The 15,610-nt window shown below is 41.2% G+C and overlaps 1 protein-coding gene across 1 annotated transcript in view; it reads right to left on the bottom strand.

The window, feature by feature from the left end:
• The window catches only part of Cdh20 (cadherin 20), a 70,203-nt gene extending 54,815 nt beyond the window's left edge, over positions 1-15,388 (bottom strand). The window contains exons 1-4 of the mRNA XM_027417846.2: positions 15,143-15,388; positions 5,557-5,851; positions 4,914-5,033; positions 2,469-2,636 (exon numbers count right to left, since the gene is read on the bottom strand). Coding sequence (XP_027273647.1) covers positions 2,469-2,636; positions 4,914-5,033; positions 5,557-5,851; positions 15,143-15,388 — 829 coding nt within the window. The remainder of the gene's footprint in view (positions 1-2,468; positions 2,637-4,913; positions 5,034-5,556; positions 5,852-15,142) is intronic.
• Positions 15,389-15,610: the final 222 nt, after the last annotated feature.

Raw genomic sequence — 15,610 nt, 5'->3', positions numbered from 1 at the left:
TTCTAGATTATCACTAAATTTGAAACAGAGACTACTCAAGGTGGATGTGTTAGAATGGTGTTAACACTTTGATTTGGGGGTAAAACTAAATTCCAAGTCATTGTATTGTGTCACCTTCTAGAGAGGCTGCCATGTGCAGGGCCATGTGACTTACCCACAAGTGTCCAGATGTCTAAATGTTTGAGCTTTGTAATACCTTGGCTCTTTTGCTCCCCCAGTCCACCTTCATCAGGGATATCCTTTTAGTGTCAAATTTGAAAAGTCCAGTAATTCAAAATATTCAAGAATCCACAGTGTTCATATGGTGTACACAACATTTATTTGTGAACTAAAATGGAACCCAGGATCAGTAAATTTGCTCTAATCACTCTGCATGGAAAGTTCACAACTGTTCCTTGATATCTTGCATCCTGATTGGTGGACAAGCCATCTTAGTAACTTACTCATTTCTATCAATTGTAAAGTACTTGCCTGATATTCTACCATTTTTATTTCATAAATGGCCATGGTGTCTTTGTGTATACCAGTTGCACATGACTATTTGAGCCTTCTTTATTTATGTAAATGAAATAAAAGTCATTTTGATCTGGCTGGTTCAAAATGCAATCTGGCTTCATTAGTTAGTTAGTAGTCTGGCTTCATTCTGTTTCAAGTTTAGGTGTGTGTGTGTGTGTGTGTGTGTGTGTGTGTGTGTGTGTGTGTGTGTGTTCTGTGTGCATGTGTGTATACTTGCATGTAGAAGCCAGAAGTAAACCATTTGTGTTGTTCTTTAGGTGCTTTTCACCATATTTTGAAAGAGGGCTTCTCACATGCCTAGAACTTGCCAACTATGTTAAAAAGGATGAGCAGGGAATCTCAGGGATCCACTCTTTTCCAACATCTCAGCATGGGGATTGCAAAAGAGTACCAGCATTCCTGGCATGTAATTCTGGGTGGTGAACTTGGGTCAGGCTTGCCAAACAAGCAATGATTGAGCTATTCCCTCAGCTCCAGCCTTGTTTTTGTTTTTGTTTGTTTCCCCTTTTCCTGGGTAAGTGTTCAACCTGGAATTGTGTCTGCTGTCTTGACTTCTCCAGTTTCTTCCCTTCAGGCACTCACTTTTCAAAGTCACATCTCCACTCCTTAAGGACATTCAACCTGATTGTTTTGTTGTCACTTCATATTCAAATCTGAATTTGTCTTCCCCTGCTTGTCACCAGTTCCATTATGCATCTTCTATTCTGTCAGCAGTACAGCCCTGCTCCCTGCCACTCAGATTATAAAAGGTTGTTTACTTTGACTAAACCCTCAGCTGTGGTTCCTCTAGCCAGGAGATTGAGAGTCAAGAGTCCGTATTTCTTATTTATTCCTACTCTCTCTGTCTCTGTCTGCCTGTCTGTCTGTCTGTCTGTCTGTCTGTCTGCCTGCCTGTCTGTCTCTCTGTCTCTCTCTGTCTCTCTGTCTCTCTCTCTCTCTCTCTCTATATATATATATATATATATATATATATATGTATGATGTTCTTATGTTATATATTCTTATTGCATTCAAATTTCAACTCATATGACCTCTGATGTATCAAAGAGTTTGTTGGCTTTGCACAGGACTGTATATTGCATCCCTAGATAGAATTTCAAATTGATAGTGCTTGAATGAATGTGGCTTCTTCATCTTGGCGTGTTTCCTGTTTTGCCAGTATAAATCCTTTCTATTCTTCAGTTTTTGGCTTAAGTCTCATTAAGTGAAAACTTCATTCATTTTTACTTGTTGAGAACAAGAAGCCATGTGCATTTCCCAAACCATTCCATGAAACTTCATTTAGTCTTTCCAAGCTATAGCATGAGTCAACATAGGAATCTGCTTAATTTGTACCATTTATGAACCTCCAAGTGGCACACCAAACACTTCTTATTGATTTTTCCTCTATGAGCAGAACATGTACTCCTTGGGTGGATTTTAAGCTTGAGAGGTAGGGGTTAGTACCTTGTGTACCCATGGTGTCTTTATGGGTTATGTACTACTTGGCACCTACTTGTATATTGCTTGGTTAATGTGGTCAGATGGTAGTCTGTTCAGCTACAGATGTGGCTGTTTCAGGAAATGTGTTCTGGACTCATTCCCATTCTGAAAATCATCCTCTTAAAATGAGCTCTTGATGGAGAGTTAGTGGGTAAGAACAAATCTTACACATGATGCCGATTCATGGCCCTATCTGACAAATCTTATTCTTAGTATTCACTTTTGGACAGGTGGGCGATGTGGCCATCAGGTTCAAAAAATAGGGAAAAAAAAGTCTAAGAAGATTTAACAGGGATGAAATAGTGACAAATAAAAAAAAAGGCTGAGAAACATTGATTCAGTGCTGGGAAGATGGTTGTGACACAGGAAGGTATAAATAAATGATTTTTAATACAAACTGACCTTACACCAGAACCTCAGTAAAAGGTGGGTCCCTCTGGTCTGAGAGATGAGCTATGGTTGGTACTTACTCTGGGGAAAGCGGGGAGGGTTATCGTTGACATCTGAGAGGGTGATGTTGACTGTTGTGGTCCCAGCTAATCCTCCAAGCTGCCCTCCCATATCCTTGGCTTGAATAATTACTTCATAGTATTCTTTGGCTTCTCTGTCCATGTTCATGAGTGCTGTTCTGATTACACCTGCAGGATAGGAATTGTTTATAAAAAGCAAAACCACAAAACTAGTTTTCCGAGGACTCATCTGTAGTTGTCTCCCTTATGTATTATAAGTACCTAACACCAAGATGCACATTGCCCGTTTTTTATTAAACTTGTGGTTAAAATCCTAGATTCAGAAAGACACTATGTGAAACAAAGGGCCAAGAAACAGATACCCATCAATAAAAGCCCAGAGGCTGTGTCCTTGACAACGTTACTGAGACAGAACAGGAGGTGGCAGCAGTGGTTTTCTTATAGACTCCGGGATGTGCAGTCTATGGCAACTGTAGACTGTTCTGTCTTTATCTGGGCTTTGAGTATAGAAAACAAAGCTTTGTATGTCTGCAAATCTGTAATTTTGGGTAATTCCCCTGCTCCTTCAGCCTTCAGCCCCAGAGCCCTTGTAGTGTGAATGACTCTTTAGACACTGGCTCCGAGTATGATTTCCCTGCTTCTCCTCTGCCTGGAAGCAGGGATGAAATTTGATTAGACTCCCCTTTTGTTTACATTCTCTGCTTTGGTTTCTTCTGCTTACTTGTGTGCCTTGCTGAGTTCCTTAAGGCCTGGGGGGCGGGGGGGCGGGGGGAGGTAGAGAGACTCAATGTGTGTTGTTTATTTTCGCTGAGCATAGAAGATTAACTTCTCCATACACTGCTGAGTAGAAGCAGCATGGAAATGTGGGACCGGATTTCATTTAAGAAGAGGGGCCTAAAGGAAATGCATAGAAATGTAGATTCTGATCTAGTCAGGGATATTTAGGTTTTATCTCCTTTTTAAATCTTCAGCTAAGAAAATCTGGCTTTCATATACTTGAAGGGAAGGTTAAAGGCTTACTGTTACAGGTTTATGATATAGCCCGTAGTTAAATTGGCATTTTTCATGCAAAGGCAAGCGTGTGAGGACAGTACCCTGCCTGAGTTTCCTCCTATGATGTATGTAGCACGGTCACCGATACTATTCTAAAATGAAATGTGCAGCATTTTCTTCTTGTAAATGCCTCTTGGCCAACGCAATGACAATCTTTTCATGTATTTTTGACCTTAACACTATAGATGGCCCTCATGGGCATTGTCAGAATAATGTAAACTACTTCTGAGGATCTAAAGGACATGCCACCCTGTCCCTGCCTGTAGTTTTCTTCCCTGCAGGCATCCCTTCATTCTTGCTCCCCTCCCCAAAGGTAGGATTTTTGAAGTTTCTGTTTTATTGACTTCTCTAACTGTGATATTTTTCCTCCCACTAATTTATACTCTCACACTTTCTACCTTTATGATACCATTTTCTGAATGCCTGGCTACCTTGAGGATAGATAGGAAAAAAATCCTCTCAGGTTAGTAATAATAGAGACCTATTTCTTTTCTTTCAAATAAAAAGGTGACTTTGACTGTTCACCAGTGACTTTACCTTTGTGGTTCTTTCTTTGCTCAAGTTCCTCCTCTTAGAGCTGTTTTCCCTGTGTAAAGTGGGAGCAATAATCCTTCCTATATATTTTACTTGGGAGGTAAAAATGGTAATGTGTACAAAAGTGCTTAGGGAAGGAGAAATGCTGACACAAATGTAAGACAACAATGATACAGTAGTTATTCTGCCCAATACAGATAGGGAAAGTGATTTCCCTTGAGAGTTTAAAGCACATGAATCCTGTAGTCAAAGCCCCTGGAAACTAGCAAAGCCCCAGGCATCACAGTTTCTCCTTTTATGTCATGCTACTTCTTATCAGTTCTGTTTTCTTTGTCATAGGCTCCCAGAAGCCATTCACTCTGGCCTTGCCTTTTGCTTAGCAAGTGTTGGCTCAGCAGATAACATCAAGGGGCATATCAGCATATCATAGGAGCTGGTTAGCACTTAACTTCCCAGTTTCCTGATCTGAATGAATCCTGATGGTCAGCTGAATGATTGCCCAGAAGACTCAGGGATTCTAGCTGTAGAGAAAGCCCAGGTGATGGGGCAATCTTCTTTGGACTTGTTGGAGTTATAGAAGACCTTAAACCTTGATAAATAAATACATACATGGGAGTTTGGGACAGGTAGTGAGGAGACATCTCTGTAGGCAGGGCTTTAGTGTCTCTTAGCAACCCATGCACACTGTCTCTCACCACTGGCAGTTATAATGTACTCTCCTAATCCTAAAGATTATGGCAGTCTTTTCTGTGTAATACATTCCCTACAGAGAGCTTGAAAAGAAGAGTTGGGTCTGCCCTAAGTAGGAAACATGAGGAAGAATTGAATCACCTCTGAGTTGACTCTTGCACTATATACCTGTTTTGGAGTCCACAGAAAAATATGGCTGGCCCTGGAGAATGCTGTACACTACCCTGGCACTGTTGCCATAGGTTGGGTCATCAGCATCTGTGGCTGTCACTTGGATAACAGAGGTACCTGAGGGAGAGAAGTGGAAGAAATCTTTTCAAGCCCAGTTATAAAGAGCCAATATAATCCTTAACAGTCAGCCTTAAAACATTTTGCCAATGTTTGTTATGCTTGCTTCTCTGGGAGAGTTCCCTTTCTAGATCAGCTTCTGTAACTCCTATCATTTTACTCAATGGAGATGACAGTTATTTATGTTTAAGTTCTTAGTAACCAGTGAAAGCAACACTGCCTATGTGGCCTTCTTTGTTCATTGGTAACAGCCAGTGTTTACCCTCAACAATCAGATATCATCTATCAGCCATCTAATTTATAGAGTATTCTTAAGGAATCATAATTGGAAGACACTGGAAGATTTATTATTGCTTAATGTGGCTGCTTCCAATATCTACATAACTTCCTACATGCTGAAGGAGTGGTGGTCATTTTGGTTTCAGTTTTATGATTTCAGCACATTTTCTTCTCTATGTATACACAGTAGGATATTCTACAGTGCACCTACTTTTTGTAAAAAATCAACACATCCCCACCTTACCTACTGGTGACATTTCTGGCACAGTGGCAATGTAAGGTCCATCCAGGAACTTGGGCTCATTGTCATTGATATCTTGGATTTTGATGATGAACTCTGACTCTGGCTCCATTGGCCGGCCTGTCCTCCTATCTAGGGCTTGGGCCCTTAAAGTGTATTGGGCTCTTTCCTCCCGGTCCAGCCTCTGAATGGCATGGATGTCTCCAGTAGTATCATCAATAGTAAACACGATGCCTGCTCCTTCTCCTGAAAGGATGTATTTGATGGATCCATCTCCCCTGTCCATGTCTGAGTGAAGCTGGGGACAAAAGCACTGAAATGTCATTATGGATTTGCACAGGCACTGGAAATAAACTGTCTTTACTTTTGTACAGATAAGACCTCCCTTTACATGGGAATGTTCTATCCACCTCAGTGTTTAGAAAATCTTTCTGTAAAGAACTAACATGCTTTAAAATGGTGAGTAAAGAGATACAGGGTTTTCTATGATATACTCATTATCTTGATCTTAATATTTTAAAAATGACTATCCTTGAGGAACACAGAAGACATCTGTATAAATAGGAGCAAGTTTATTAAGCTTATCTTTTCATTCAAGAAAAAGAAAAGACAACAGACAAAGTTAAATTTTAAAGTTAAAAGTAAGTGGTGGCACAAGACGAGAGGCAGGCAGATCTCTGAGTCAAGGCCAGCCTGGTCTACATGGTCTACAGAGTCAGTTCTAGGGGGCAGCCAGGGATACAGAGAGAAACCGTGTCTCAAAAATCTAACTAACTAACTAACTAACTAACTAACTAACTAACTAACTAACTAACTAACAGGTATAGGTTAATTTCTGAAATGTCATAAATTTTATGACAGTTCAAGGTGGCTTAAAAGATGACGAAGTGACTCATTATACTGCTAAGACCAAGGACCACAAGATGACTGATGATTTACATTTGATTCCTGGGCCCTCATGATGGAAAGAGAGACTTCTGACTTCTGAAAAGTGTCCTTTAACTTCTACACATGTGCCCACGCATGTAAATACACACACACACACACACACACACACACACACACACACACACACACAAAATAAATAAATAAATAAATAAATAAATAAATAAATTATAATTTTAAAACTTAAAAGGTAAAGGCCATTAAAGGCCATTATATATAGGACTGTGTTGGTTTAAGTGCTGATTGTGTGTGTGTGTGTGTGTGTGTGTGTGTGTGTGTGTGTGTGTGTGTGTGTTTCAACAGTGTCTCTCTTTTTGGCAGGACTCATTCTTGGATTTTATTGAGTAACTATAATCTACTGTGGATGGTTGCACTAGGTACTTGCTTCTCTGCTCATCTGTCTGTATTTTTCTCAGTGTATGTCTCTGCACTACTTATATGCCTGCAAAGACCGGAAAAGAGCATCAGATACCCTAGAACTGATGTTGCAGAGTGTTGCGAGCCACTGTCTGTACTAATAATCAAACCAGTGTCTTTTGGAAGAGCAGCTGGTGTTCTTAACCAGTGAGCTATCTTTCCAGCCCCATCTTCTCATACTCTTTTGTAATAATTTCTCCAAAGACATCTGGAAGCACCATTTTACCTCAGCCTAGAAATACATCTGTCTTTATTATTGTGCATGGACGACAAGAATGCTGAGAGCTTGTGTTATCCTTTAGGCCTCTCTCAAAAGACTCAGCAAAAGCATAAAGTTTAGTTAGCACTGCTGCCTATGTTTCAGCACTTGTATACTTCAGCACCAAAGATTTAATCATAAAACAGACAACAAGTGTTAGGCATAATGCTGCAAGCCCAATAGATCTGAGTATGATCTGTGTCAGTTATCAACTAAGTGTCCTAGTCATGAGTAAATATACTGTCTATAACCCTTAATTTTATCATGTTATAAATGGAGAATAGCAACAATTCTAAGGGTTACAGGGATCATTAGAGATTAATGTATGTAAAGTACAGAGCAATGTTCCTTTCTCATAGTAGGATAGCTATAAATGGGGACAATTATGGTGATGACATACCTGCTGAGAGAAAAGAATATTAAAAGGGTATTAACATACCAAGCTCTTATCTGTTCCCTTCAAGCCTCCAGGAGTAAAACCTAGCTAGAGCTAGAGACCTTGTCATGATGCAGAGCCTTGGAGGGGCTCTGGTAGTGCTCCTCTGAGGATTAATGTGAAGGGACACTCAGGGAACACCTGAAAGTGTAGTCACAGCCTCCTCAGGCAGGGATGGCTTTAGAGGTTGGAACTGGTTTTTGAGTTAATCTCAACTTATTCCTGGCCAAGTCGTGCTGCCTAGGGAATGAAAGTGTGTCTTTTCTCCAGTAGGGAAATAAAAGAATAAAATGCTTTGGATTTCTTTCTGCTTAAAAGTATTCTATATAGAATATGACAGCCTCACATTTCTTTATTCCATATACACTATTATCACTATCATCTTCTATTTATGCAGTTTAAAGAGCAAGGGGGGAAAAAAAGCCCAGCACTTATTGTGTAGAAGTAAAAGACATTTACTTTGGAACTGGGCACAAAGAAATGAAGACCATTCCCTGTAGAAATATGCTCCCCAGCACCATGGAACTGGAAGAAGAAAGAGAAAAATTTCAGGAGTTTCTTAAATCATGAGATTAAAAAACTGTATATATATATTTGCATATATAACTTTAAGGCATGTGACCTTTGACTTGCAATAAAACAGGTTAAGGTATGACAAGTTATATTAGACACAGAGCTTGACACATTAAGCACACTGATACCACCACAGGCCAAATGTAAGTGGCTTGCCTTTAGAGTAGGCTTAATAAACAACAGAAAGCAAAGCTCACACTGCTGAGGGGCAACCATACTTCCTAAGGTTGATGAGGTTGGCTAGGGTCAAATGGAGTCAGTGCTGAAGCTCATATCCCTGTGTAGACAGTTCTCCAGAGGGGAAGGCTATGCAGTCATCCTGATATGTGCCCTGGCCTGTAGCAGATTATACAGGTTCAGGCTAAAGCTTCTGCTAGGAACCTTTCATTGCCTCCTTTTAAGGGATAATATCTTTTATGTTGCTTCTTAGTAGTCTGTAGGCTTATCTCTGGGGACATTTTTTTGATTTCTGATTCTTGTAGGATGACCCAGCCAAGCACTAGTGGCACCATCCCTTGGTGGTGGTGGGCCTGGGCTATATAGAACAAGTAGCTGAACTGGAAATGGAGAACAAGCTTGTAAGCAACATTCCTCCATGGCTAATGCCTCTGCTCTTCCTTGAGTTTCTGCCTTGGCTTCCCACAGTGAAGGATCGGTACCCAAAAGCATAATATGGAATAAGTTTTCCTCTGTGATTTCTTTTGGTCAAGGTGTTTTTAATCATAGCAACAGAAAGCAGACTAGAACATAAGAAGAGGGGATAAGGGCTCCTATGGTGAAGTAGGTAGGGCCTTTCATGAACAGGAAACATATTAGCCATGAAAGGGGCTTACACAGAACTGATTTCTGAGGAATATAATTGTATGTCTCCATGATCCTCTCAGGAAACAAGTCCTCTACCAGTTAGTTATTTTAATAGCAGGGAAGGAAGAGGAGACACTGGGGTATCAGATCTACAGTGACTCTGGGAAATAGCCAGGGAGTCTTCCAGAAGGAGTAACAGGTTAGTGGAAAAAGTTAGGATTTGCTGGCATCTGAATGTGGGAGCCCCTCTTCAGGCTAGGCCTGAAAGAGAAGAGAGTATTGCTTAGGTATGGTTTCAGGGGTTTGGATGAGCCTTCCTGACCAAGTAAGTCCGGGAACTACCTCCTCTGAAACAGAGAGTTGTAGATAGTGTCAGTATTACTGAGGGGGCCTGATAAGGATGAGAGTTTGTAAAAGCCTCCAAGCTAGACCAACTGATGGTAAAATAAAGGAACAAGTTTCATCTCCCTCTAGCCTCCTGCCTTCCCTTTAGTACAATTCATTTGGGAAAAGAGAACTCCCAGCTCCATTGCACAGTAGAGTCCCAGCTGCATCACAGTGTAGATCTTGGACACCTGACTACTGTAGGGGGAAATGCTGGCCACGCCCGCTTGGGGGCTGGCACAGGTGATGCTGACCACGCACACTTGGGCGTGGTCAGAGTGACATAGCAAGGCCTTAAATATGAGGGTTGCACGCATGCGGCTCTCTATGTTCCCTCACCCACCTGGTTGTACAGGACTGGCTCCATCACGTGAGTGCTTTCCTAATAAACTATCTGCTTTTCAAACTAGCTCTGACTCTATTTCGATCCACATTAATTGCATTTCAATTTAGACTACCGAGTGAGGGACACTTTAGGAAACTTAAAGTCCACAAAGAAATGTACATGGAGAATTGGGGTTTGTGAGCCACAGAATACCCAATTGCAAAAGAGGACATGCAAAGTTCTTCTCTAAGGCACTTGGAAAATTGGTATTAAAATGTTTTACCTTTATTCGTATTTATTCTAGCTAACACTAAGTGAACTTCAGTTACAGCACTTAAGTACGTTCTGGGAAGACATCTTTCCTCTAGAAATCTTCTAGACAGATAAATGGATCTCTCTTATACCTACAAATCTAGTCTTTAAGGTATTAGCCAGAAATAGGAATGAATGCTGGGAAGTACATGACTAAAAACTCAATTGATTTAGGATTTTGGGAACAGGTGTTTCTCAGAGTCTTTGCCAGTGACATTTCTTGCTCAGTGATGTTCTGGAAAGGCACTGAGTGCTTCTAATTGTGGTTAGACAGTTGCCTTGTAATCCTTAGTCTCTGCATGACTAGTCACTACAGGTCCCTGCCCAAGTGGATCTCTCTGTACCCCCTATGCCTGTGTCAATATAATTGAGCTTTACCTGGACACTGCCATGTCCCTGGGAAGCCTGGTGGGGATTTTACAAGGCCATACCAATTAAAGCTGATCACTGTTGCCATATTCCTTCGTGAAATAAGCAAACCCTCTGCAGGTTCCCTAAACAGACATTGTCTCAGGCTTTAGGTGACAAGCTGACTCTCTCTGCTGTAAAGAGTATGAAAGATGGATAGATTCTCTTTAAAAGAAAGTAAAGGGGGGAAAGTAAATGGATGAGTGAATGTCTAAGTATCTATGTGCAGAGTGACACAGCAGTATGGGGTAAACCCTAGTTTGGACAGGTGACTGTCCAGGCACGTGAATGTGTCCTGGGGGGAGCATGCTTACACTGAGAGACTGTAGCACATTTACATACTTCCCAGCATTAGTGAGTGTTAAGAAAGCAAGTCTTTAGGTTCCTGATGTTGCTGCACTTGTCCTGTGTTGTCATGGCTAAATTTCAAGTTGCTGGCTTGCTATTTCAGAGCACCAGGAAAGAAAACCAATGACTATGGGGCAAAAGGGAGGGCTATGGAGAGCTGCACTTTACTTCCCACTAGTGTAACCTGGCTGGTTAATGGAATCCATCCCCCCAAGCCTAATTCCTTAGGTTGCATAAACCTCACAGCCTTGCTATAATGGTCTGCTTCCTCTGAATGTGGCTGAATGTACAAGGATAGTCCACTACAATATTAATTGACATTTTCCTTCGCACTCTTATTTAGCCACTTTTGGACTGGGTCTGGGAGGTGATGCAGATTGGAAAGTAGCACCCCTATTTCTACCTTCTAAGAGAGGCAAGGCAGCCCTAAATTATATTAGGATATGGAATAATTACTGAATATTAGTATGTTATTTTCTTAAATGTATCTTAGTAATAACCACAGATACCTACTGTTTTACAACCATCAAGGTGCTGTATGTCTTTGTAACTCTAAAGAGACAGAAGAAATGTTCATTATGTAAGTAGTTTTTAGGGTAGACCCTGGGGAATTTGAATGCCACTTAAGAGAGGTAGCCATAGGATGTACCTGTGAGGACAGTGGTATGAACGTGCACCTGACATGCGTGTTAATTGATGGATAGAAGCCAGAAGAAGACATATCTTGGCCCTGATCTCTGAAAGTGTGAGAGGGTCTGAGGAAGAGGACATTATTGAATCGTATGTTGATTCAGAAGGTTGGCATAATGGAGTAGGTGCTTTCAAGAGGAATCATTACCAGGGAGACTAGGTGGTGCCTACTCAGTTAATCTGACCTCAAAGAACAGAGAATCATGGAAATGAAGAAACACAGAGAGGAAGCAGTGAATCCCAGAGCAACTGTCAAGCAAATACTGCTATCTGTGGTGACTAATTGTGTAGAAAGAATAAATAAGATGAAGGAGAACTTGGAGGCTGGGGAGTTTGCAGCAGCATTGGGCATGCCTTAGAGGCACTGTGATCTCTGAATGAACTCTGCAGCACTATTGTTACTATTAAGCACTCCAAAGTCACAATGAGTAAAGGTACTGTGATAAGCACTTTCTGTGCTTCAGTTTAGGGAATCCTTACCATATATACCATGAGATGGTTATTAATTTACCCACTCACTGTCACTAAACATCTGTTTAACCATCTTTTGTGTGTCAAGTGAGAATTTTAGTGCTGAGGATAAATTGAGAACAATGAATGTTCTCGCACACATGGCACTTGTAGTCTAGTAAGAAGCTTCAGATACTAAATAAGTAACTCAAAAATACTGTAGGCTGTGGTAATTGCCGTGAAACAAGCATTGGTGAGAGACTTAAAAATTATTTGTTATTCTATGTGTGCCTTTTAGTGTGTGTATATGCACTATGTGCATGCAGTGCCTGAGTAAGATTCAGGTGGCCTGGAGTTGGAGTTACCGGTAGCCATGAGCCACCTAGTTTGGGTCTTAAGAACTGAACTTGGGTCCTCTGGGAAGAGCAACAGGTGCTCTTAAATATCACTGAACCATCTCCCAGACCCAGGTGGTGATAGACTCTTACATAGGGTCCTGCCCTAGAGAGGGGCTCAGGAAAGCTTAGGGTCCAAAGGAGAACAGACAGAGGAAGAGGTTCCCACTATGGAAGAAGCAAGGCGAATGACATTTCACTGTAGGGGAACTATCCATAAATACCTTGCAAACTGTGGGAACTGTGAAAAGCCATGTTTCTGGACCATAAGAACCAGACAGAGTGTAGCATGGACATGGAAGGACCTCAGAGGCAGGTGGGTCAGCAGGCTACAGGGGAACACTTGTAGGGCCTCCTTTCACTTCAATGCAAAGACACGGAAGAGACTTAAGCTGAGTGGGGTTGATGTAATCTGATTGGCTTTTTACAAAGGTCACATGTCATATGTTGAAAGTGCAGGTGGACATGAGGAGAGTGTTTGGGAAACCAGGCAGGTATTTTACTGAAGTGAAACATAACGGTGGAAGTACACTCTGGAGAGATGAAGGGTTTGGCATTTATTTTGGCACAGGAACAACAGAATTTTAGGTGGAGAGAAGGCAGAGTTTTGAGAAAAAAAGAAGCTGTTAAATTGTTGGGGTGTGTGCATGTGTTTGTACGTGTGATATTTATGTATATGTTTGCATATACACGTGTGAATGTAGGCATGCATATACATTGCATGATGTAGTAGGGTCCGAGGAAAACCTCTCCTTCTACTTTGTTTGAGTCAAAGAATCTTCTATGTTGTTGGCCACTGTGTATGCTAGGACAGCTGGCCCACATATCTTCAGAAAGTCTCCTGCTTCTACCTTCAATCTGGCTGTAGGGTCACTGGGATTGCAAATGTACTTCATTGGATTTACATGGGTTCTTGGGACTCTAGCTAAGGTCTTCACATTTATATTGCAGATATTTCAACCACTGAGCCACTTCTCCAGTCAGATTACTAGGTCTTCACTTCTATAATGGGGAACTGGCAATGCTGAGACAAGAAAGACTGGGGAAGGGAGATTTGAAGAAGTAAGAGTTCCTTATGAGAAATAATACATTTAGTTAGGCTCATGGATCGTACACACAAAGATACCACATACTCCCTTCGGTTTATGAATCCAAGGCTTATAGGGTTGTTTTAGACAGAGATGGAGGTTTTGTACTTATTGACCCAGTGATGACAGTTAAAACCATAGGCATGAGGATGGAAGAGTATCAGGAGTTAAGAGCACTTGTTGGTCTTGTAGAGTACCCAGGATCAATTTCCAGCACCCAACAGACAGCTCACACCATCTTGTAACTCCAGTTCCAGGGGATCTGACACCCTTTTCTGGTCTTTGTAAGCACTGCACACATACAGTGCACATGAATACATATAGGCAAATGTTGTTCCTATCCATATAAAATAAAACAAATTTTGAGGAACATCGAACTTTGTCCTAACAATCATTTAATAACTCAACCCAGAGTTAGGGAGTGACTAAGGGAAAAGATGCAATGCACTGGAATAAACTTTTAAAACAAGGAAAAGAACAGCACACAAGCAAACACAGCAAGTCTGATAGGAGACAGGTTTGGGCAGAGATGGTGTGGGGTGAAGCAGATCAGTTCACTAGTGATGGTGTCAGATGGCACAAGGCCAACCTGAAATAAAGGACAAAACCAATATTGTGATGGACACTAGTTTTGAGATGGTTCAGCAGTGCCCAAGGCTGTGACTGGAAATTTTCATAAAATGAAGTCACTAAGCAAGCAGTACAGGAGTTCTGAGAAGTAGTGGAAACAGCTTCATGTTTGTGGTGGGAACAGGGATGTTTACCTGGACTGGGAAGGGACTAGAAGGGGCTAGAAAGATGGCTCAGAAGTTTGTTCTTAGCAGTTTTGGATAGGATTTGAGTTTACGTCTCATCATGTTTACAAATGGCTGTAACCAGCTGCAGGGGATTCAATGCTCTCTGACTTCAGCAGTTATTGAATTCAGACATGTTCATGGGTGTGCGCCCATGTATGCACATGCACACACACACACACACACACACACACACACACACACACACACACACACACACACACACAGCACAATCTTAAAAATTTTTAAAAATCTTAAAATTTAGAGAGTAGACAATTGTTGAGACTATTGAGGACTTTGGTTGGCAGTGCTCCCTGGAAGCTCCTGGCAGGACTGGGTATAGAACCACAGGTGTTTGCATCTGAAACATATGCTTATAGCTTTGATGCTAAACAAGTATTTTAGTTATGATTTGAATGAATTATTTATTTTCTAATTAATTTTTGTCTACATTTCTCTCTCCCTTGGTTGATTTCATAAGATGGTTTCTGATTACCATCCAAATAAGGCAAACAGAAGAGAAAGTTAGGATTAAAAATGAAATGATGATAGATAAATTAAGGGACTTTGAATCTGGTTTATTAATATATTAATTGATTGTCTCCAACTAACCCCAAAGCAGTCATACTAAGAAATTTTGAAGGAAGGATGTTTTGTCCTTCTGTTGTTGATTGTCACTCAAGTTAGGTCTCAAGATAGACCTATAGAAATGCTTTAGAAACACACACACACTGAGTTGTGTTTTTTCCCCACCTAATAGAGGCATAGCAAAGGAGAGACTCTTGTCTCTGACTTTGTCTCACAAAACAAAGCTGTATTTTAGCTAGTGATAAACTAATGTCCCCTTAGCATTCTGGACCTCAGGCAGGGGCTAGGTGATCATCCATATTCAGATCGAATTAATATCCAATTTTGTCATCAGATACCCTGGGAATTTCTCTTTCTACTGGGCATATCTTACCTTTCCGACATACAAAGGGTCAGTCCCAGTATACTCTTCCAGCACGAAAAACTGATTCCAAACCCAGCTCCTCTTGCTTCGCTGATGTGACTGTGCCCTGTCTGAGAAGAGTGTTTTTAGTTCGACTCCTGTCATTGGAGTACTGGAGAGAACGGTGGTTGTAAGGTCCATCAGTGCCCAGAAGTACAAGGATGTGCCAAGTCCAAGCCGGCTCTTTGCATTGCTCATTCTACCCGTAGTCCACATGGGCTTGCAGGAGTTCTACAAGTCAAGCAGGACTGGAAGCACTGGGGTTGAGTATTTTCCAAATAAAACAAGTCACACCACAGGTTATTGGAAACTCATTGCTTCCCAAAGGAGGTATCCATTCAAATCAATCTGCTTGGAGCTGAAGTCCTGTAATGTTAAGGAAAACACTGTCAGGGGATTCCTTCCTGGGGGCTTCTTTTGAGTTTTCCAGAATGTTTG

Source organism: Cricetulus griseus, chromosome 5 (assembly GCF_003668045.3).
Source record: "Cricetulus griseus strain 17A/GY chromosome 5, alternate assembly CriGri-PICRH-1.0, whole genome shotgun sequence".
NCBI lineage: Eukaryota > Metazoa > Chordata > Mammalia > Rodentia > Cricetidae > Cricetulus > Cricetulus griseus.
The sequence above is the reverse complement of the archived record's forward strand: the minus strand, read 5'-3'. Positions and strand labels throughout refer to the sequence as shown.